Source organism: Gopherus evgoodei, chromosome 1 (genome assembly GCF_007399415.2).
Source record: "Gopherus evgoodei ecotype Sinaloan lineage chromosome 1, rGopEvg1_v1.p, whole genome shotgun sequence".
Lineage (NCBI taxonomy): Eukaryota > Metazoa > Chordata > Testudines > Testudinidae > Gopherus > Gopherus evgoodei.
Genome location: NC_044322.1, coordinates 116,379,622 through 116,401,079, shown reverse-complemented (window position 1 = coordinate 116,401,079; position 21,458 = coordinate 116,379,622). Strand labels below are relative to the sequence as shown.

The 21,458-nt window shown below is 40.6% G+C and overlaps 1 protein-coding gene across 1 annotated transcript in view; it reads left to right on the top strand.

The window, feature by feature from the left end:
• The first annotated feature begins 3,649 nt into the window (after positions 1–3,649).
• TMEM182 (transmembrane protein 182) overlaps positions 3,650–21,458 on the top strand; it is a 35,928-nt gene continuing 18,119 nt past the window's right edge. The window contains exons 1-4 of the mRNA XM_030569899.1: positions 3,650–4,026; positions 4,433–4,532; positions 5,010–5,108; positions 18,231–18,368. Of these exons, the coding sequence (XP_030425759.1) occupies positions 3,886–4,026; positions 4,433–4,532; positions 5,010–5,108; positions 18,231–18,368 (478 nt within the window). The 5' untranslated portion in view covers positions 3,650–3,885. The remainder of the gene's footprint in view (positions 4,027–4,432; positions 4,533–5,009; positions 5,109–18,230; positions 18,369–21,458) is intronic.

Below are 21,458 nucleotides of genomic sequence, written 5' to 3'. Positions count from 1 at the left end.
ACTCTCCACTTCAAATTCTCCAATTCTTTCATGATGCAGAGCTGAAGGACACATTTTCTAATGTGTGGATAGCTTTGAGGACTCTGCTCATGCTGCCAGTCACAGTCGCAAGTGGTGAGCCTAGCTTTCAGAAGCACAGGCTCATTAAAACATATCTTCGATCAACGATGGCTAATGAGAGACTGATATTGCTTGCTATTTTATTGCTTGAAAATGCCATTGGCCAGTCTTTGGATCTCTCTGATGCTGTGCTTCAGTTTGTGAGGGCAAACGTGAGAAAAGTGACCTTCTGAACAAAAGGACTAGACTGTCACCTACTGTACATTATTCCAAGACTGTTACCTACTGTAACATTATTAAATACTGGTCCACCCAATGTTGGTGCACAGTTAAATTTCTTGATGTTAGACTGTTTTAGTTATTCTTAAAATTAAAAAAAGTTTCTGTAAGCTTAGAGGAAACAGATTTTTTTTATTTGTGCATATATGGCATGAATAAATACAGATTTACAGATCCTAGCATGCAAATTTATCTTCTTATATGACAGGGATAAATCATGCTTGCAAATTGTGCATCAGTGTCATGACATGGGCCACAAATGCAATAAAAAATAAGGTATTAAAATTAACAAATGGAGGGGCAGGGGAGGCACTGAAGATGCTCCTAGCCTGTGTCTCTTGCACAGGCTTAAATAACAAGAATTAAACTAAGCATTTTATTACTTTCACAATCTATAGTCCTGTGGTTATGGTACAAAACAGGGTCAGGAGACCTAAATTCCATTACTTGCTCTGGTATTAACTCACTCTGTAACTTTGGATAAGCAATTACACTTTCCTCACTTGTAAAAATAGGAATAATTATGCTTATCCATCTTCATAAAATGATTTGAGATGTATGGAAGAAATCAACTATATACCGGGGTCCCTGTATACGTCTCCCCCTTATCCATCATTTCACATATACATTGCTCATCAGTAGGGGAATGTGTTCCGATTAACATTGGTCCCGATCTGCATATCGGTCACTTCACCTTTTGCATGGTTTTTCTGTGGGTGTTTATCACCCACCAGCAGCCAGCACTCCCCAGCCCCCCAGGGTCTCCTGTCTGCCAGCAGTCCTGCAACTCCACCTCTCTCCTAGTGCCTCCTGCATGCCGTGAAACAGCTGTTCCTTCCTGTGCAGGAGACACTGAGAGGGAGGGGAAGGAGCAGGGATGGGGTGCACTTGGAGGAGAGGGAGGAACTGGGTGGGAAGAGGTGGGGTGGGGGTGAAAACGAGTGGGTGGGAAGAGGAAGGGTGAGGCTTTATTTCTTATGGGAAAAATTCCCTGGTATCTGTTATTTTGATATCCATCATCCTTTTCAAGAACGCAACCCCGAAGTATACCGGGGACCCCCTGTAAGTAATAATATTATTGTTTTTACTTAGAGTAATATCATAAAGAAGACCAAACTCAGGCTTGTTCACCTTCTCAATACAAGCAACAAAGATTCCTGTGGCACCTTATAGACTAACAGACATATTGGAACATAAGCTTTCGTGGGTAAATACCCACTTCATCATACGTCTGTTAGTCTATAAGGTGCCACAGGACTCTTTGTCGCTTTTTACAGATCCAGACTAACATGGCTACCCCTCTGATACTTATAAATACTGGCACCAGTGTTGTCCAATTGATATGTTTGATGGGATAAATTAATAAAACTGGAAATACATTTATATTTCATAAAATTGGGAAATAATATTCTTTAAGAAAATCTATGATGTACAGCAAATCAAAATGAATTCCACATCAGCTCACTTTGACTTTTTGTGTCCAGTTATTAAATAAAGCTTTACATCATAATAAGTTGTATTACAACACATTTAATCATTCTGAAAAAATACTACAAATAATAGAATATGTGTAAGACAATGCTGGAAAGTTTTACTTATAGTAGGAACTTGCATGACTTTAGATCCACCGTAGTCAATGGCAACACCCCTGTCCCCTCTGACTTCAGTGGTAGCAAGATCAAGATTTTTTGAGCTTTGGGCATCAGTGATTTGTAAGTTAATAGTTCCCAAGGTAATAGAATAACTTTGACTTCAGATAACTGTTTCATGACACTTTCCATGGTTCTGTGAGCTGGGGCGGGCTCCCCAGGCTGGGTTAGCTGCTGCGGCGGGGGTCTCCCCAGGCAGGGTTAGCTGCCGCGAGTCTTCCCTGGCGGGGTTAGCTGCCACAGGGAGACAGGAGGGGAGTCTCCCTGAGTGAGGTTAGCTGCCACGGGGGGATGGGAGGTGAGTCTCCCCAGGTGGGGTTAGCTGCCGCGGGGGGCGGGATTAGCTGGGGGGTGGGTGGCGCAAGGTGGAAGTTTCGCCTAGGGCACAAAACTTCTTTGCACCGGTCCTGCTGACATAGAATCTGTTTGATTGAAAAATGCATTTACTTTCATGTGTCTAAGTTGTCCAGTGTAAAAGGGCCATTGCCATAAAAGAATATCACACTTACATTTTGCACTATTCTAACTTTATAAATATATATCAGGTTTGCAGTAAATATGTCTTCTAACAGCCTGCAGATGTGGCATTGGTTAGATATACTAATTGTGTAAAATCTTATCCAGACACTGAAAAAACATTTACCACTCAGCTGTGGGTTTTTCTGCTATGGGTTTGATGTTCATTGGCACTGGGAGCCTCTTTCACGTTCTTTCTCCAAACATGCCTGTGTAAGATCCAGAAAGATTGAGGACAGCAGAGATCCTGTGGTGAGGTAGGCAGCTTATCCAAAATAAGAGGGTTCTCTGGGGCTGATCCTCTGCTGGGATAAATTGTCATAGCTCCCTTGACTTCACTGCTTCCCAGGATGGGAAATCAATGGAGTTTTGCCGGAGTAAGGATTGGAGGATTTGGTGCATTGTGCCATATCAGCACCTGTTCTTGTACTCATGTTGTGCCATATATTCTTGGGAACGCTCACTTGGCATCAAAAAAGAAGGGTGCTGGTAGGCTTTCTATGTGAGGGACTTGGAATTTAGGGATTCATTCCCTTGTCATATTCAATTGGCCTTCAGGGCGTGTGGCAAAGCTCCTTCTTTTTAGAGGGGCTAACATTTATGCAGCAGGGACTGGGACCTGTGGCTGCAGGGATTTGATTCTCTTTCTGGTTTGGAGACCACTTTCTTTATACAGTGTTGCAGTTTAACATGTATAGGGAGCTGAGTGCCTTGAATAAGTGCTATTAAATATTGTATATAAATCTGAATAAATAAAGCAATTGAAGACTTAATCCAGCGTAATTAACTGAAGCTAATCGTAAAATATTCCCTTTTAAAGCAAACTGAATTTACAACAAAAGTTTTCATTCAAGCTGGGATTTTATGTGTGTTCTCTTTCCTGCTAATGGCAGAAGAAATGTTCACTGCCAAATTTACATGTTGGAAGTGCTTGTAACTATGTGCTGTAATCCAGCCCAGGCGGAATGATGAGGGCTCTGCAACTTCATCTCCCTTCCACTGTTGTTGATGCACCAACTGCAATAATATTTCAAGTCACTCCCTGTCTCTCTGGATAGTTAGGGGAAGGTCAGCTATTTTTGACTGGCCACAGCCAGATAGAGAAACAGAGTACAGCTCTTCCATCAATGTCCTAAAATAGAAGGGCTTTTCCATCTGTCAGGCTGAAGTCAGCCTTGTGGAACACAAGTCAGGGAACACAAAATCAACCCACCAGGCACAGGGAAAAACAGAAAGGCAAAGAAAGAGAAATTTCTTCAAACACAGGCTATATACTGCAACCTGCACCTATTGTCCACTTGCCTAATTTTTTACTTTGAGAGGGTTGATTTTTAAAATAATAATAAAAAAAAATTCAGATTCATTTGGAATCAAATCAACAATGAAATTGAGTGTGGGGATATTTTTTGGAGGCTTCTTCGGGGCCCTGGGAGTTTTGCTCTTTTTGGTGGCCTTTGGGACAGATTACTGGCTTCTTGCTACAGAAGTTGGAAGATGTTCAGAAGGTCCAAACAATACCACGGTTAGTATGTATATTTTTTCTTCAGAATAATAGCTGGCATTAGTTTCACAGATGTGTTAATTTCTTCTTCATGTAGAAAGAACATACTGTATGGACACTAAGTCTGACTCTGGTGCTTATGGGCCTGATCCAAAGCCTACTGCAGTTAGTGGATTTTTATTTACTTAATTTGGCTTTAATCAGGCCCATTGTGCTCAGAATCACTAGATGCGATCTGAGCTTTTGACAAAGGAGTTATCATTGTACAGGTTTTCTTTAAATAATCTGCATTCAAGTAAAATGCGTTTTCTTATTATTTTCAACTATAAACCTATATTTGATGGGATTTGATTCTGTTAGCTACCTGAAAAATGCCTTGACTCTGCTCATGCATGCAGGCTACAAAGATTGTGTTTGTTTTGCGCAGGAGGAGAAGGTCACTTTCCACCATGAAGGTTTCTTCTGGAGGTGCTGGTTTGTTGATGTAGTAGAAGAGGACACTAACAATATTTGGAAATTTTGGTACAGTAAGTGTAGTTTATATTTTTACATTACCTTTATCATGTTGATGCAAAGGCTGAAATTCTTTTTGTTGGTCATCTGGTGCAATATCTATATCTATATATGCTATTATCTCATAAATAAGGAGTCTCTCTCTCTGTCTCTCTCTCTGTCACACACACACGCACGATTCTGGCCCCCAGAATGATTGCTTTTACTGCTCCGGCAGTGCAAATCACCCTTACAGCTTCCCAAACTGGGCATTTTCCCTGGGTCGAGGAATCCCCAGATGGCATGGAGCTGACAGTGCTGGTATCTCTTACTCAGGCAAAACCCTCACTGAGGTTAATGGAGCTTTTGCCTGAATATGAACTTGGAGGCTGGACCCATAGAATTCAGTCTGCCACTTTAGAGAATGTGTTTAAAAGTGTTCTACTCAGCACAAATACAACTCATGATCATATAAATACTAGACATTAATGTTTAGGTTTTTTTCTCCCTAGCCAACCAATCGCCGTCTAAGAATTGCACACATGCCTATCTTTCTCCATTTCCTTTTATTCGAGATGAACACAACTCAACCTCCTATGACTCTGCAATCAGTAAGTACTTTCTTGGCTTCAAATATATACAGTGCCTATAGTTTCAGGAGAACAATTTGGATACTTCATTATGAAGTAGCTTTATCATTTCATGCAGTTTAATTAATGGAGCTTTGGAATTCCATAGTCCATATGATTTTAAACTGTGTTTGAAATTAAAAATATAAGTAAAAATTCTATCATTTCATTTCACCAGGACTGGACTGCTCATTTCTGGAAGCCATAATATTTAGGTTACTATTCAGCAAAGACTTAAGCACATCCTTAACATTAACCATGTGAATAGTCCCATAGAAGTCAATGGGACTACTCACAACCTTAAAGCTAAGCATGGGCTTAAGGCCTTTGCTGGATAGGGGGCATAGTTTGCAAATGTAAAATTTCCTTTTTAAGTATGTATTTTTCTGTTTTCCCAATAAAAAAAAATCTTCCCCCAAAAATTTTAAAATTGAATATAGTATAAGAATATAAAAGAACCATTTGGTGTCTTCAAAGAGCAGATTTATCTTAAACTCCTCTAAATTAAAAGTCAGTCTCATAGAATTAGGTTGTCCATGTGATGAATTATTCTACTGCAATTATTTGTGCTTTTCTCTGATTGGTTGAGTTAGTGGTTCCCTCCAGAATGATGTTTTTTGTTCCTGTGTCTTTGCATTGGGCTTGTAATGGGGTTTGATCACTGCTGGGATGCCTCCTTGTGGCTAGGTCTAGAGATCAGCTCTTGCTTGGTCTGGCACTCCCTTCCATTGGTTCCTACACCATGTCCCCCACCCACCTGGGATTTGGGGTGCTCCCTGTCCGTGACTTGACCTTCCAGCCAGATCACTATTTAGTCCTCCACTTCCAGGGTGTTAGCGTCCCACTGGACAAGCTGTCCATGTGCCATGTCACACAGTCTTCTGGTCCAAGTCCAGGTCCATTGGCTGGTAGGGGAACCCTGGCTCCCCACCATCTCCAGATTCCATTTCAGGGACCTGATGCCTAGCAACCACCATTTGCTCAATTTCAGACCCTGTTGCTATTTCCCTGGGCACCTTCCTACCTCACTTTTTTGTTTTCTGCCCCACTCAGAATTTACCAATGCGAGCTTCTATTTGCAGTGGCAACCCCACCCCTCTCGGCTTCTTGCCATTCTATAGTCTAGGGTTTACTCTCCTCATACACCTCCTTGTCTCTCTGGAGTGGCTGTAGAGCTTCTCCCTGTAGCTCCCTCCTGCTCTCAGCTTCCTGGCTTTATTTAAGCCCTAGCCTGCTCCTGTCCAGCTGGGCTTCATCTTCAATTAAATTTTGTCCCTGGTTCTCCTCCAGGTGCAGCCTATAAGGTCAATTGGCCATATTTAACCAGCTCATACCTTGTGTGGGATGGTGGACATATACCAACTTGTGGGGGAGGGTCTGGGTACCTTCTGTCCTGGAGTTGCTGAAGTTGGACCTGCAAGTCATCTTGCTCCATCTCTGGGTCACCCACCATAAGAAGCAGTTTACTCTTCTCTTCCGTGATGTTCTGGTACTTCTGCTAACACCCTAAGGCTTGTGAAGCCACTTCCATGGCTTGCTCTAAGCTACCAACTTCTCTTGTAACTCCTGCCCGGGGTCTGCTCTCCCTCAGCACCCTTTCCCTCAGGGTCTGAGTTCCCCATTGTATATTGATTAATCTCTGTATTTGTCCCACTATCTTCATGGGACCATTTCTTCTTTCCAGTTCCTTCCTGCTTTTCATCATTACAGACCTGTTGGCTTTCTCTACTACTGCTACTACGCCCCTATTGAGGGCAACTGTCTCTTCCTTTCTTGAAACCTTGTCCTTTACCTGGCTATGTTTTACCTTCTTGTGAGGATTATGCCTCCTCACATGTCCCAATTCCCCACAGGAAAAAACAGGTACCTCTGCTTCCTGCTCTCGCAACAGGTGGGACTTTTAGTCTGTCCTGCGTACCTCACTACAGGACAAGCCCTCTTGTCATGAACTAGGTAAGGGGATTCCCTTTTTTTAAGTGCCTCTCCCCCCCCCCCGCCCACAGGCATAACATTCTCTTGCCAGGCCTCTGGCCTCCTGGCCCTGAGATCTCTTTTCTGTTCCCTTCTGCAGCTTCTGAAAATTTCTTCTCGGAGGATCTTAAATAAATATTGCTGCTGTTCTGCCAGCATTGCCAAATAGTTCTGCGGGTATAACTGTGCTTCCCACTGACTCTATTGGTTCTCCAGGACCTGTGTAAGTAGTACCTGGATCCCCTTTGGTTGTTTTTTTGTCTCCCTTAACCAGAAACAGAAACTCCAGGGTCCAACTTGGGAGGGTGTATCTGCCTTCTGCAGAAAAGGTCTCTGCACACTGCTGCTACATTGTCTCTTTCTAGTATGGCGTCTCACCCTACCCTTGTATTGGAGGTGACTGCCATGGCCATATGCTTCACCAGATTTGTAACAGGGTACAATTCACTGCTGGAGGCATCTCCTCATGGCTGGATCTGGGGACTGACTCTTGCCTGGTCTGGAAACCCCTTCCTTTGGTTCCTCACACCATGGCCCCTCTCTCTATCTCTCGGACTTCGAGTGTTCCTCTTTGTGCCTCCATTCTCTGGCCAGTCGCTATTTAGTCCTCCCCTTCTGCAGTGTCAGACAGTCTTCCGGTCAAAGTCCAGGTCCAGTGCCACTTTCCCAGTGACTGCTAGGGGAACCTAGGTCTGCCCTCTGTCTTCAGGTTCCAGCCCAGGGACACTATGCCTAGCAACCATGGTCTGCACAGTCTCAGACCCTATTGTCGTTTCCCTGTGTGCCTTCCCACCTCACTTCTCTATCTCCTGGTCCCCTTAGGATTTGCCAGCATGAGCTTTCTCTGATCCCAGTAGCCGCTTCTCTTGGCTTCTTGTCAGACTCTAGTTCAGTGCAGGATCCCAGCGCTTACTCTCCTCCTAGAACTCCTCCCTAGCCAACTGCCTTTCTGTCTAGGGAGTGACTGCAGAGCCCCTCTCTGCAGCTTCCTCCTGCTCACCACTTCCTAGCTTTATGCTACCCCCAGCCTGCCCCTGCCCAGATGGACTTCATCTTCAGTTAGACTTTATCAGTCCTTGGCTCTCCTCCAGATGTAGCCTACCAGGTTAATTGGCCCTTTTTAACCTTGTGTGAGGTGGACATCCCATCAGAGTCTTACTGATATGTTTGTCATGTGTACAGTGTAAGATTTCAAAACATATACTCTCCTAAAGTGAGATATATGAAATAATAACATCGGGATATTCTACTAGAGTAACTCTAACATACTGTAGAAAGGACATAATTTTCTGCACTATGATTGGAAAACTGAGTTTGTACAAGTGCCATTTAAAACAAATTGGGTCAATTGTTGTGACGTTGCTGTCAAAGGTCAAATCATAGATTTTATGGAATCTAGGGGAAATTATTTTTCAAATGATATATGCTGGATGTCTTTCAGTCTCATAATGTATAGATACATGACTGCTGTATGTCCTTGAACCTGCTCTATCCCTATTAGTAAGTGTTTTCAGGATTTGATTCTTGTTGCATATACTGCTTACATAAGAAAATAACTTGTACTGTCAACAGTTCTGTTGACCTTTTAAAAATATTAACTAGTAGTCCAGGAGAAGGTCAAATGTGGCCAATCAAGGTCATAGGTCAAACCCATGACTTTGCAGCACACCAGAGAAATTTGTCTTTCCAGTGACATATTGTGGAACTTTCCTCTCCTAATAATCTAGGAGTTTACATCCATCCAATCATTCATAAATTCATAAGGAATCCCCAAATTACATTATATGATTACACAGAAGTGGACAAACAAAGAATAAGAATGGGAGAAAGGAACATCATCAACATTTCTTATTAATTTTAGTTAATATTTGCCAATAGATCCATTGCTCAAATATAATTTACCTAGCAATATTTCATATTAGGAGATTAAAAACAGAGAAAATTGTACTATAGGTGATGTCCCAGGAACTCTATATTCAGAGCCATCCCTACTATACAAATAGAAACAGTTGGATGGCTTTGGAGTTCATTAAAATTCTGGTAAGAAAGAGATTGTTTCTGCATCCAGTTCATGCCACACAAGTTCATTTTCAGCATCTGAGTCTAATTTTTTTATTAGAGCAGATATTTACATTCAAGAATATTTTATCATGATCATAATAACTCCCTTCGCTATTTAATGCCTTTTTACATTATCATCATTTTTGCTAGTACAGAAATTTACCCATTTTTAGTCTAGCACTGTCCTATCCACAGTATTTTAGTAGAACAAGCTTTTGACAACTTGCAGGATCAGCATTTGTTAAATTAAGAAATACTAGAAGTGTATCCTTTTATTCTTAACATACTCTGGATGAAATCTTAGCTCTGACGAAGTGAATAGCAAAACTCCTGTTGATTTCAGTCAATCCAGGATTTCACCTATTACTTTTTGTATGCATTTGGCAGTGTCCAATATTGTATCTCAACTAACCACACAATAAAAGGAAACTGTTAAAATATTGATATTACTGCTTCCCTTTATCTGTTCTTCTACTGTTTGTTGATGGTCCCAGCTTACCTTAACCTCAACCTCAATGTTGCAAAACAAATTGTATTATAACCCCCATTTTCACATGCTTATAACTTTCTCAAACATTCACCTTTGGAGGTAAAATCTTCCACAGTTTGTCTCTTCCTGAAGGTGACCTGTTTTTTTTAGTGAATCCTGCAAGCCATATTTTAACTGTGAAACTGTGAGGGATAAAAAATAGAACCACTTTTCCTTCTGAAAATAATTCTAGCCACCCTTTTTGTAACATGCGTATTGCAAAAGAGATGCTCTAAGCTCAAACAAAAGTTATGGGATTGATGCAGGAATTACTGGGTGAAGTTCTATGGCCTGTGTTATGTAGGAGGTCAGAATAGATTATTTCAGTGGTCCCTTCTGGCCTTAAAATCTATGAATCTGAATAAAAACAACAACTGAAGTTTTAAAGCTAAAACATGTGAAAAAGTATATGTATGCAATTTTCACAGGTGCCTAAGTTTTTCTCTAAACTATTTATTTTTCAAACTGAATAAAGGCAAAGTATTTGGCCCTGTATATGCTATTTGACTTTAATGGGCTTTGCATCATATCAGAACAATTTGGCGCTAGCTGCAGGCTATAGCAGAAACACTAATATTCATGTTTTTCTGGTTCCACATTGAGATCAGTTATTTGTGAAAATCATTTCTAGTTTGCCCAGCTAAAGCAGCTCAGGCAGAGGAAAGAAAACAGTCTCCCAAGGCCAAGGAGTTCCTAAACCTAGATTTAAGTAGCACACACATGGCCAAATTCCCTGACGAGTTAACTCTGATAACTTCAGTGAAAATTTGGCCCAAAGCATTTAGGGGCAACAGTTCAAATGGGCCTCAATCCACCCTCCATATGTTTGCTTATTCCTTTGCATGCTCAGTTTTCAAGCTGCAATGCTTGTATGCGCAGATGACAGTGATCAAAATTGCACATGCGGATGGAGGCCTTAGAGTTTGTGGCTGTCTTTAAACACTGCTAGATACATTTAAAATACAAGTTTACAAAACATCAGGCACAGAGCCCAATTCACTCTACTGCTGAAACTCAGGCTGCAATGCCCTCAGTGGGCAACTCCGGTAGAGAGGTGGTGACACAAGCCACCCAGAATCCTGACTTTTTCGGAGAATTAAATAGACTTTGTAGTGTTCCTGGTTTTCTTGCATTGTTGCCCCACCACACATGATCAGCTTTTACCAGTTAGACTCACAGCTTCAAAACTGTAACTTGTTACACTTTATACAGTCACTATTATTTTGTGTTATTTTACATGTTCACTTTTGTAAACACCATATGTCTCTTGGTGATAGAATGACAGTTTACAATGACAGTGTGCAGATAATAGGCAAACACCTACAGACTCTAGATGTGCTGCAATTGGCTCCACTTACACTGAATTTCATAAAATAATAAAAGTTACAAACGAACAATGAAAGAAAACCAAAATTATTCTGTGCATAAATAAATGAATAAAAATCATCAAAATACATTAATCAGAAACATGCACACTCATTTGTAGCCACATAATTCTCATGATATTAGTGGGAACTGCACAGATAACACTGCACACTACTTTGAAAAAGTAGGGATATGGTATTAAAATAGTAATGTATTGATGTCATTATTAATGTATTGTATCTCATTACTTGTACTAGATCACTTAACACCAACGTTCAAGTAGTATCTACTATGTTGTCGAATAACTTTTGCTACAATGTGTTTTTTGAATTAAAGAAATATTATTATTATTCTTTTAAATCTGGAACTGATTGTGCAGGTCTTGCAATGCAAATCCTGATTTGCACATGTAATCGCATTGGCCTCCTTGGGACTATTCCCAAGAATGAGGATTGCAAGTTTTGGTCCCTAGTCAAGACATTAATTTGATTTTAAAATTGATGTTTTCAAATTGATTTGCAAATAAAGAGCCATTCCTCAACTGTTGTAAATCGGCATAGCTCCTTTGAAGCCAACTCAGAAAGCCACTGAATTTCATGAATTTACACTGATTTATACCAGCTGAATAATCTGACCTGTAGTTTTTTTCCTGATCCCATCTGACCATTTATATTTTGTGTTTTGTACAGTACTGAGCACACACTGTCAACACTTAACATATAATACATAATTATATGGATGCAGAATGTCCATAGAGATGAGGAGAATTTCAGTTTTTTCAACTATTATGTTTTAATGACTGAATCAAATTTTTGGCAGGTATGTTGCTGTTTTGAGACCAACCTAATAGAGCTAGCATATGTTTCTAGTCGGTTAGTCTGTGAAATATTAGCCATGGCATTTGAAAATAATAATTTCATATGTTACCTCTAGGGTTTCTGTCTCCAGAGCAAGAATTGATAGTACAGGCACATATTTGAGCCCAATAGCTTGCAGTGTAGTACGTTAATAAAGGAAACCTTCCAGCTATACATTTCCAGGGAGAAACATTTAACGGAGAAATGTATCAGCAGCATGAAAATTGTGTGTGTTTTACTGTTAAGATTTAGTGAGTTTTTTGGTGTTTTTTTAAAGAAGTAATTATTACTCAGAGGTAATTGCTGATAATGGAAATCTTATGGGAAAAAACTGTCTGGCAAGATTTATGGTGTTTCCAGCTGGGTCTCAGATAGGATGGGCCCAATACTCATAGGATGGGCCCAACTAATCTCCCTTACATTGATTTGACTTCAGAGGAGCCACTCCTGATTTACACTGCTGTATCAGGCCCTCTACCTCTAGCTTTTATTTTATTTTATATTTTTTGGGGGGAACATCTTGATACTTCTGTCCCTGGCAGAACACAAGAAGGTAAAGAAAAAACGTTTTAGTTCAGGGTTGAAGTTTGTGGGTTAATGTTCAGTTCAATTCTTATCCAAATCAGTTAGCACTCCTTTATCATGATTACATACACCTGTACTCACACACGTCAAAAAGGCTTTTGGCTTTACATTATTTTAATAAATGTATTTTTTGCTTTAAATTGTTGCTTTCCATAGAAATGTATTTGGTATGTTCTCTGAATGGACCAAATTTTAAGGCATTTGCAGCTAGAGTTGTAGGTGTTGCAGAAAGAAAAATACAATAATTGGTATGGTTTCATGAATTTGGTATTAACATCTCTAGCTAGAGATCTGTGCACACTCTCCTTACAGTTGTGTCCTCAGCTAGCCTATGCCTGAATATCTTATTTTATAGTTTCTGGGGTATGTATCATCCTTGCACATGCTGTGTGTACTGTGGACTATTTAAGTCCTGATTCTCAGCTACATAACATTTCACAATATATTTGTCAACAGTGATACTTTGGATGCCCTCTTTCTTTGGAAAATCCTCTCACATCCCTTGATGTAAGCTTTAAAACATGTGAAAGTACTGCTTAATGAAGCCAATATGATCATGTCCTATCATGTTTCTCCACATCATTGACAGTTTTGTACTGCTGTAGTTACATTAGGCACCCTTTAAGTCTTTCTAGATCAAACATACCACTAATTTTCTTCTCTATCTATAGCACAGGTACATAATACATTAAAACACCAGATCATAAATTCCTTTTCTAGCAGGGGTAGGGAGCTATTTCTCCCACCATGGGAACCATTTCTCAACATTCAGTTCACTGCTGAAGACCAGCCACTTCAGCTAATTAATAAATGATGAAGAGATGCTCAGAAGGGAATCCCCTTAATCCTCAGTTGGAAAGATGATGGTCAGGGTTTTGTAAATAAAGAAGGCTAATAAGGGAACCAGAGAATCAACCTGAGTGCTTCACTTGTGACTGAAGATGTTCTTCTTCAGGAAAAATAAATAAAAAGACAAAATTACATGCCAAGCAATTTGGAAAATCGGTATCACATGAAAATGTTAATGTTCCTGTGCTCTATTCTGAATGGAGCAGAGCAGACAGCCTATTCTCTTGTTTTGTTCCAAGCACTATTATATTTCAGGCTTGCCTGACACTCCCAAGGGAAGTTGTGTGTTGAGATGAAGGGAAAGTTTGCTGAGCTGATTTATGGAACTGTTCAGTTTTAAATTATTGCACCATAAAGCAGTGGTATCTAAGATAAATACTGTTGATAGGGTTACCTCAGAATGTGCAGTATTCCCTTGCACGTTCTTACTTTGACTGTAGGAAATGCCTTAAATACTACAAGTACAGTACTGAAGTTAACTAACTCAGTACATCTAGGAAATTAATTTACTTAGGATCTGATTCTTCCACCCTGGCTACCGTTGAGTAGTACCTTACTCTGAGCCAGAACATAGCCTATCCTAAGCACTCTCTCAAGGGAGTAGAAGGAGTGTAAGGCTCCTCTTTAATACCTTGCACAAGTGCACAATACCATCGCTTCTTGCAAGCAGTCTCCTCAGAACGACTATGTCCTTCCTTACATAGATGTAGAGAGGCAGGGCATGGAGAGAGCTTTGACTCTGTTCCCTTCCCTGCAACGTGCCCGGCAGCACACTGGCACGTAGAGGAGTGCATGCTGCAACACTTATAGACCTGTTGCAGTTTACTCACTCTCCAAAGCAGCAGGGAGACAGAGAGAGAGTGATTTGGGGAATTATAATCTCCTCATCCCAGGCTACTTCAGGCATCACAACAACATACTGTCCCTTTCTATGGGCTGTATTGTAAACTTAGGAGTAGCAGTGGTTTGACTTGTGGAGTAAGGTATTATTCAGTGTGAGTAAAGACTGCATAATTTGACCCTTAGTTTTCCCAGGTTGTTGGCAAGTTTTTACATATCACTCGTGTGCAGTTTGGGAATATTTTGTACTTTCATTTTGGGCACTTGTGGGAGCCCATGTTGATGGCTAAGAATACATTAATGCATAGTACTCACTATGTACACAATCAGTCTAAAATAAAATGGCATTGTTACATGTAAATCAAGTTTTGAAACATTTAAGTCTTGGTTCTTAGACAGGCCTCGTCACTTTGGTTTCTAAACATCTTCCAGAGTTTAAAATAATGACAGAAATGTGTGTTACATAATCAGATAAAGATACTCCCTATTCTGCCCCCAAGGGGAGTGAGTTAGGTGGGATTTGGTGTATTTATTCCTGAGATGCCAATAGATTAAGTGTTACTGTGTCAGAAAGCAAGGTCAAAGAAGTGGGATATGCATTTGGATCTGAAGGTAGTGAGGTTCTTGGTCATTCATAGTTCCCATTGGAATGTATTCTAAAGTCAGTGGTCCACCACCAAGAATGACCTGTGTCCTGCACACACAGGCCCTTAGACAGCTCCAGTGTTATTAAGAAGCGGAGTTGGTGAGATCTTGGAGAATGAGGGAGTCCTTTAGTTATCCTGGGTCTAAGTGCTTAAGGACCTGGAAAATGGATACTGGGATCCTAAAGTTGACTCATTGTTCAATAGGAACCCAGCAGAGTGGAGAAGTACTGGAGTACTGTTGCTGACATGGCAAGCTGCTCCATTTTGACCTGTTACAGCCTTTTCAAAGGATGATGGTTTCAAGCCACCATATATGGAATTGCAATATTCCAGTCTGGAAGTAATGAAGGAGTTCATGGACACCTGGCCAAGTTGGCATGTTGTTTCCTAGCTAGTGATAGATGAATGGAGACATTTTTTTGTGGCTAATGCTATGTGGGAGGCCAGTTTCAGTGGACAGTACAGAAGGACTCCTAGACTTCTGACTACCTTAATGTCTGGGGCAAATTTCCTTGACTAGTGGAGACATCACATAGTGACAAGCACTGTAAAGTCTTTCCCTTTGACTACCAGAATAAATTCATTCTTGCTTGAGTTTAGCTTCAGCCAACTCTTTCTCAGCCATATGCTGATCTTGGCTGGACATTAGGATAGCTGAATGACTGAGCGCTTCACGGATGTTATGAAAGATAAACAGTTGAGTATCATCTAAAAATTGTTGGCATTTCAGTCTATAGAGACTCACAGTTTGTCCCCATGCCACTTGTAAATACTGAATAGGCTAGGAGAGTGGTCTGAATCCTATAGAATGCCACAGTTGAGAGCTCTGGTGCCAGGAGAGAAGTTGCATGTTACCACCTTCTGGATGCTGCTCTTCAGGAAGGAGGCACACCATTTTAGAGTTCTCCCAGTCTAGTACTACAAATGTCATCGACAACTGAGCATTTCATTACTGGTAGTGCTTCCCTCCATGTCTTTTACCATGACTTCTCCTTTTTCCCTTTTAGGAGACAATGGTTAGGATAATTTTTGGCAAATAAATAGTGGATTTGAAAAATCCCAGTTTTTGGCTTTGCAGAGTTATATACTCTTGCTTGTCCACTTTGCTTCACTTTCTAGTGTGCAAAATTGGCAATTAATGTGTGGTTGGCTGCAAGAACAGAGATTGGGATCATCATAGCAGTTGGCCACTGTTTTTACAGGAGTCATAGGTAAGTATTTTAAACAAAAAACCTGGAGCCATACATATGAACCACCTGCCACATGTAGATGTTAGCAGGATTTAGTTTATAACTAATAAGATAGTTATATTATTAGAACTGGGAAAGCTTTCTTCATTCATGTGAAGGTTTTAATGAATCTGAATTAGTTACATTTGTACCCCCTTTGTGTTCATTTTCCATGAACATTTGAGTAAATCAAGGTCTGCTAGTAGAATTTTCACGGAAAGCAAATTTCAAAGCTGTCTGTATGAGTAGTTCCAGAAAGTAAATATTCCGATTATATACCAAAATTTTTATGCTGAAGGTGCTTGTGTTCTTGTCCGCTCAAAAAATAGAAACAATTCCATGTGACTTTTCTGACCAACCATAAAGATACAGAGGAAAGCTTTTGCCAGGTCTGGTTTTGCCAATATGTCCTTTTCTATATGTGACTTTCAAGTCTCCTGAGCCATCAACACAAAAAGTTGGGTGGTTATAGACTAGTTTAGCAGCTTAGGTTTTAAATGGGGAAGTAATGTCCAATGGGCCTGCAGATTGTGATGAAACTTCCTGAACTACCCATGTGAATATCACAATAGGACACTTCTTCAAAGGCCCAAGACTGAAGGCCTTGAGAGATTTATTCCTTCACCCCTGTTTCACTGTCCATTAAGTAAGTCATGTAAGTATGTGTTTACCTTTAAATATGTGCTTAAATGCTTTACTAAACTTTGGCCCTAGTTCCCAGGAGGTATCTTTGTCAGTGTTCATCTGTGAAGGAAGAACCCTTTGCACTGGATGTGAACCTAAAAATAGAGTTAACTGCTCTGATAGTCACTCTAGGACAGATGATGGAAGGTCAGTCCTTCCTACCCCTGAGCTGGCCCAGGGATGCTAGAGGCATATGATTACCTCTCTGAAGCTTTGACTGATTAATATTTAAAGCTCAGTTAACAAGAAGGCATTAGTTAGCATATTATAACTAACACATTCTAAAAGGCAGTGTATTCTTCAACACAAGCTAAGTTGGTCAAGTTAAAGCCTGTAGACTTTTAGAACACATTACTTAGACGGTGTTAACTAACATTGTACAGTGTACCTTAAAATCCTAGTCTAGACAAAATCTGAGTGACTGCAGAGTGGCTGCTTCTGAAGAGCTGTAAAATTGAAAATTTCAGTTTACAAATCCAAATGTAAAAGCTGCTTAGTTGTGTCATGCCAACAACAGTAGTACCCCTTTTTCTTAGATGCTATCGGGTTTGCATGCTTTTCCTTAGCCAGGTAGAAATATTTTTACTGACTGAATTTCCAGAACTCTGCAGTTTTCAGATCCAGAGTTAGAGATTGTAACAACTCCTAATTTGGCTAATCGTTGCATTAGTGCACCCCTTCTTAAATTTACAAGAGGAATTAATTTTGCTATATTAACCTTTGTCAAATGATGACCTAGCTTAAGAGATGTGCAATTAACCAGTTAAAAATTATTGTTAGAAACATTTTTTTGGCCAGTGTATTACAAAACTCTTAGCCCATTTATCACCAGCTCCATCCATTAATTCAGCGTGGCTTGTCCTTGACTAACAGGGTTTTGTGAAACTTTACATTTTGAATTTAATAAAGTACAAAGAGCTTTACTGACAGAATGGGTCTGATTAAAAGCACTTAGTTGTTCTTCAGAAACATCATTTACATTTTTCTTTCCATTTTTGCTGCGTTAGGTTTTCTTAAAAACTATTCAGGACAGGATCTTAGATTGCTAGTGGTGATATTGGCCCAGCACTAAGAATATCAATATGTTACTTACTACTTTTCATCTCCCTTCAACTTTGGTAAAACAATTCTATCCAGTCAAGTTGAGCAGTGATCCAAACGTTTCCTGGCTATCATTTTGGTGCACTATTTTTTAAATTACTTAAATTTGGTCAGTAAACGAACCTATTAAGCATACCTACACTGTGTAAATACAGAGCTCCAGGGTTTCATATCCCTCTGTTATCTATTTCATGATCACCAAATAAAATCTAGGGTTCAAAACTAATTCAGTCCATATGGTAAAATATATACCCAATGGAAGCAGTCCTGGAATGACTGTTTGGTTTGATAATAAGAAAAAATGAAAAGAGAAAAAAATCTTTACTACAAAACTGTATTTGAGTTCTAAGGATGTTTGTGTTCTTTCCTTCTTTTCTGGTTTCCAGTTTATCGTGGTATCTGGACTGTGCTCATGCTCCTAGGGGTGATCACTGTTCTGGTGGCCAGCTTCTTCATCATCTGTGCTGCTCCCTTTGCCAGCCATATTCTGTACAAAGCAGGAGGAGGCATTTTCATCACTGCAGGTGGGTATCATGTACACTCAGTCAATGGTAGTTGTCAACACAGTGGGGCTGTTTTTCCTGCTTTTAAATATTTACCTGATTAGCCCCCATAGTAAAAAAAAAAATCCTATACTTCAGTGCTCTGGGTATGTCAAGGGCCTCACTTGGAGATGCTATTTCCAATGTTTCTTGGGCATAAATCTGTATAAAAGTTACATTTTGATTAAGATAAAGACCCCCAAGATTTACGTTAAATCACACAATTACATTTCAGTTTTAGACTAATTTTCACAAACAAAATGAAATCATATTTACTAGCGGTGCCTGTGGTAACATGATTTCCGAGTGCTTGATTTAAGGTGATATTTTTGCAAGAAAATTGATCATAATGGACTTTATTGAAGTTGCAAGACACAGTACATTCATATGAGCATTATATCAGAAAGATTTTGATTGAGATTGGAGTGCATGGGATTCTTAGTATTGTTTGTAAAGTGAAACTTGAATAAATAGTATCCCTAAAAAAATTATCAACAAAGGATGGCTTATTGCTGAGTACCCATCTCCTTGTGAAATTGTAACCTTAAAGACTCTTCTGACTCTCAGGTGTCCTAAATATGTCCCCTAGTTAAAGTTCATGTGTTAGTTTAGATTTCATTTGTTACACACTTAGCATATTTTCCTTTTTTTACATTTTCTTTATTGAAAATGCTAATTATTATTCAGGAAATATGATGAAGAGCAAAATATGACTTGTATAGGAATAGTAACATTCCAGTTAAATAGAGCGGAACAATACAAAACTGGAGAAGTTTTTGTGTGTTTCCATTGGTTCTTGCACATCAGAGTACAGAAGGAAAATTTTCTAAAGCAATAGTGTCCAGATGCATAGTATACATTAAAATAAACACTAACAACATATATTCAAACATGCTGAGGCAAAGGCCATTTAGGCCTATTAAACTAGGGACTGATGTGCATTCAGAAATTTCAAAACTATTGGGCAAATTGCAGGTGAAAGCGTACACTGCAATGTAAGCCCAGGGTTAGTTGGGACTTGAATCAGATGACCTGTGTTAGAGAATCTGGGCCTTGAGTGTCTACACTCATTCTTAACCCTATGTTAAGACTTTTCTAACTGGGGCTTGAACTTGGGGCTCTGGCATCCACACTACACTATGCAGACTTGAGTCAAACCAACAATATCCCAGACTCCCTAATGTCCTGAAATATGGCTACTAAGGTCCTTTGAATGTGGTTCACTGTGGGAAATCTTTACTGCCCACCCTTCACATTACAGGAAGTTTGAACAGCCTGCCAATGCAGCCTGTCAAGCAATATGGAGACCCCCCTTCAAAAAGTTCTCTTGTTTGGGCTTTCATTCTTGTGTCAGGAAACAGGGAGAGGTGCTGGTGGACATTTTGGCAGCCTTTTCTGACCCACCAAAGGCACCCAATAGAACTTAGGATGGAGGAGGAAGTGGAGAAGGCAGAGGAGGAAGAGTGTGGCATGGCAGACTAGCATGGGCAGATGCTGCTCAGTACCCTCAGTATAGCCACTGATGCCCGCTGCTTAGACCAGTGCTTCTGGCACAGGGTTACAAGCACAGACTGGTGGGAGCACATTGTCATGGAGACCTGGGATGACTAGCAGTGGGTCCAGAACTTTTGCATGAAGAAAGCTACATTTCTGGAGCTTTGAGAGCAGCTTGTCCCAAGCCTCCAGCATAAAGATACATGCATGAGGCCTCCCTTGCCTGTCCAGAAGTGGGTTGCTACAGCCATCTAGAAGCTGGCCAGCTGTAGGTTCATTGCCAACCAGTTTGGTGTTGGAAAGTCGACTGTGGGTAAAGTGGGGGCAGAGGTTTCTGAGGCAATCAGGCAAGTGATTTACCCCAAGATAATGGGCATAAAAGAATGTCAGTGTGAGGTGGCCTTGGAAAATACACCCTTGTCCAGAGGGTGCCTACCTATCTGGAGTTCCTGCTTCAGGAAAAGTTTGCAGCTATCAGCTCCCAGGATTGGGTCAGAATTCATGAAGGAGTCAACAGGACACTGCATTGGCTTTCCACCTGGCTTATCCTGTTATGGCTGCATGCAAACACGCAGAACTCCACAGCCTTCCTCCAGCCCACAGCCAGCACATTTCTGGATAAAAATTCAAACCGCAGTTATATTTGGGACACAGGATTTTGTCACTTATGGTTGGTATGGACCATGTCTAATTGAAATGGACTAGTTCTGGAAATGGAAAACATTTCCCCAAACACATGCACACAGTTGACTGTTTCCAGGCAGCTTTAAAGACCATTGAGGATTAGAGCAGCAAGCTTAAATGCATGGCAATATGATGTTATTATTTTTAAGAAACAGGAATGGCCCTTGCAAAAATCTGTGTCTTTCCAGTAAAAAAATACACTTTAAAGGAGTACTTTACTGTTTGCATTTCCCAGGCACCCCTTTGAACTCCATGTGGTGGGGGCGGGGGAAAAGGAGGACAACAAGGCACTAGCCATTAGCAGATGCCCTGGCTAGCAGCATGTTTCTCATAACTTTTGCATTGGTTCTTAGTGTAGAAATATCTCCCATTAGTGTAGCAATTAACATTAAATTGAAGCCAGGAACTTACTGGGATCAGGGGTGGCTTCTGTCCCTTCCATGTCTGCTGCAGACTCATCAGCAGGAGGTTCCTTGTGGGAGTATCAAACAGCTCCTCCAAGTGTGGACCCAGAATTTGCTGCTGATCCTGTTCCAAAGCCTGCTCTGGGACCAGTTTCAGCAACGGAATGACTTCCTGGTCCTCAGTCGGTGCCTGCTGCTGTCTCTCATTAGTCCCCAGGCTGGATTCTGGGGCCAGCAAGGCATCATTCTGGCTGATCAGGTCATCATGGACCACGATTGGCTCTGTGCTGGGTGCAGTGCCCAGCACCTGGTCAAACTTCTCATAAAATGAGCAGGTTTTTGGTGAGTTGCCTGAGATTTGGTTCTGATCTCTGGTCTTCCAGTACTCACTTTTGACCTGCTTAATCCACTCCCTGCACTGGTTATCAGTCTGGTAAATGTGCAAAGTTGCCAGCTACTTCACTATCTGCTGGTATGCATGATCATTCCT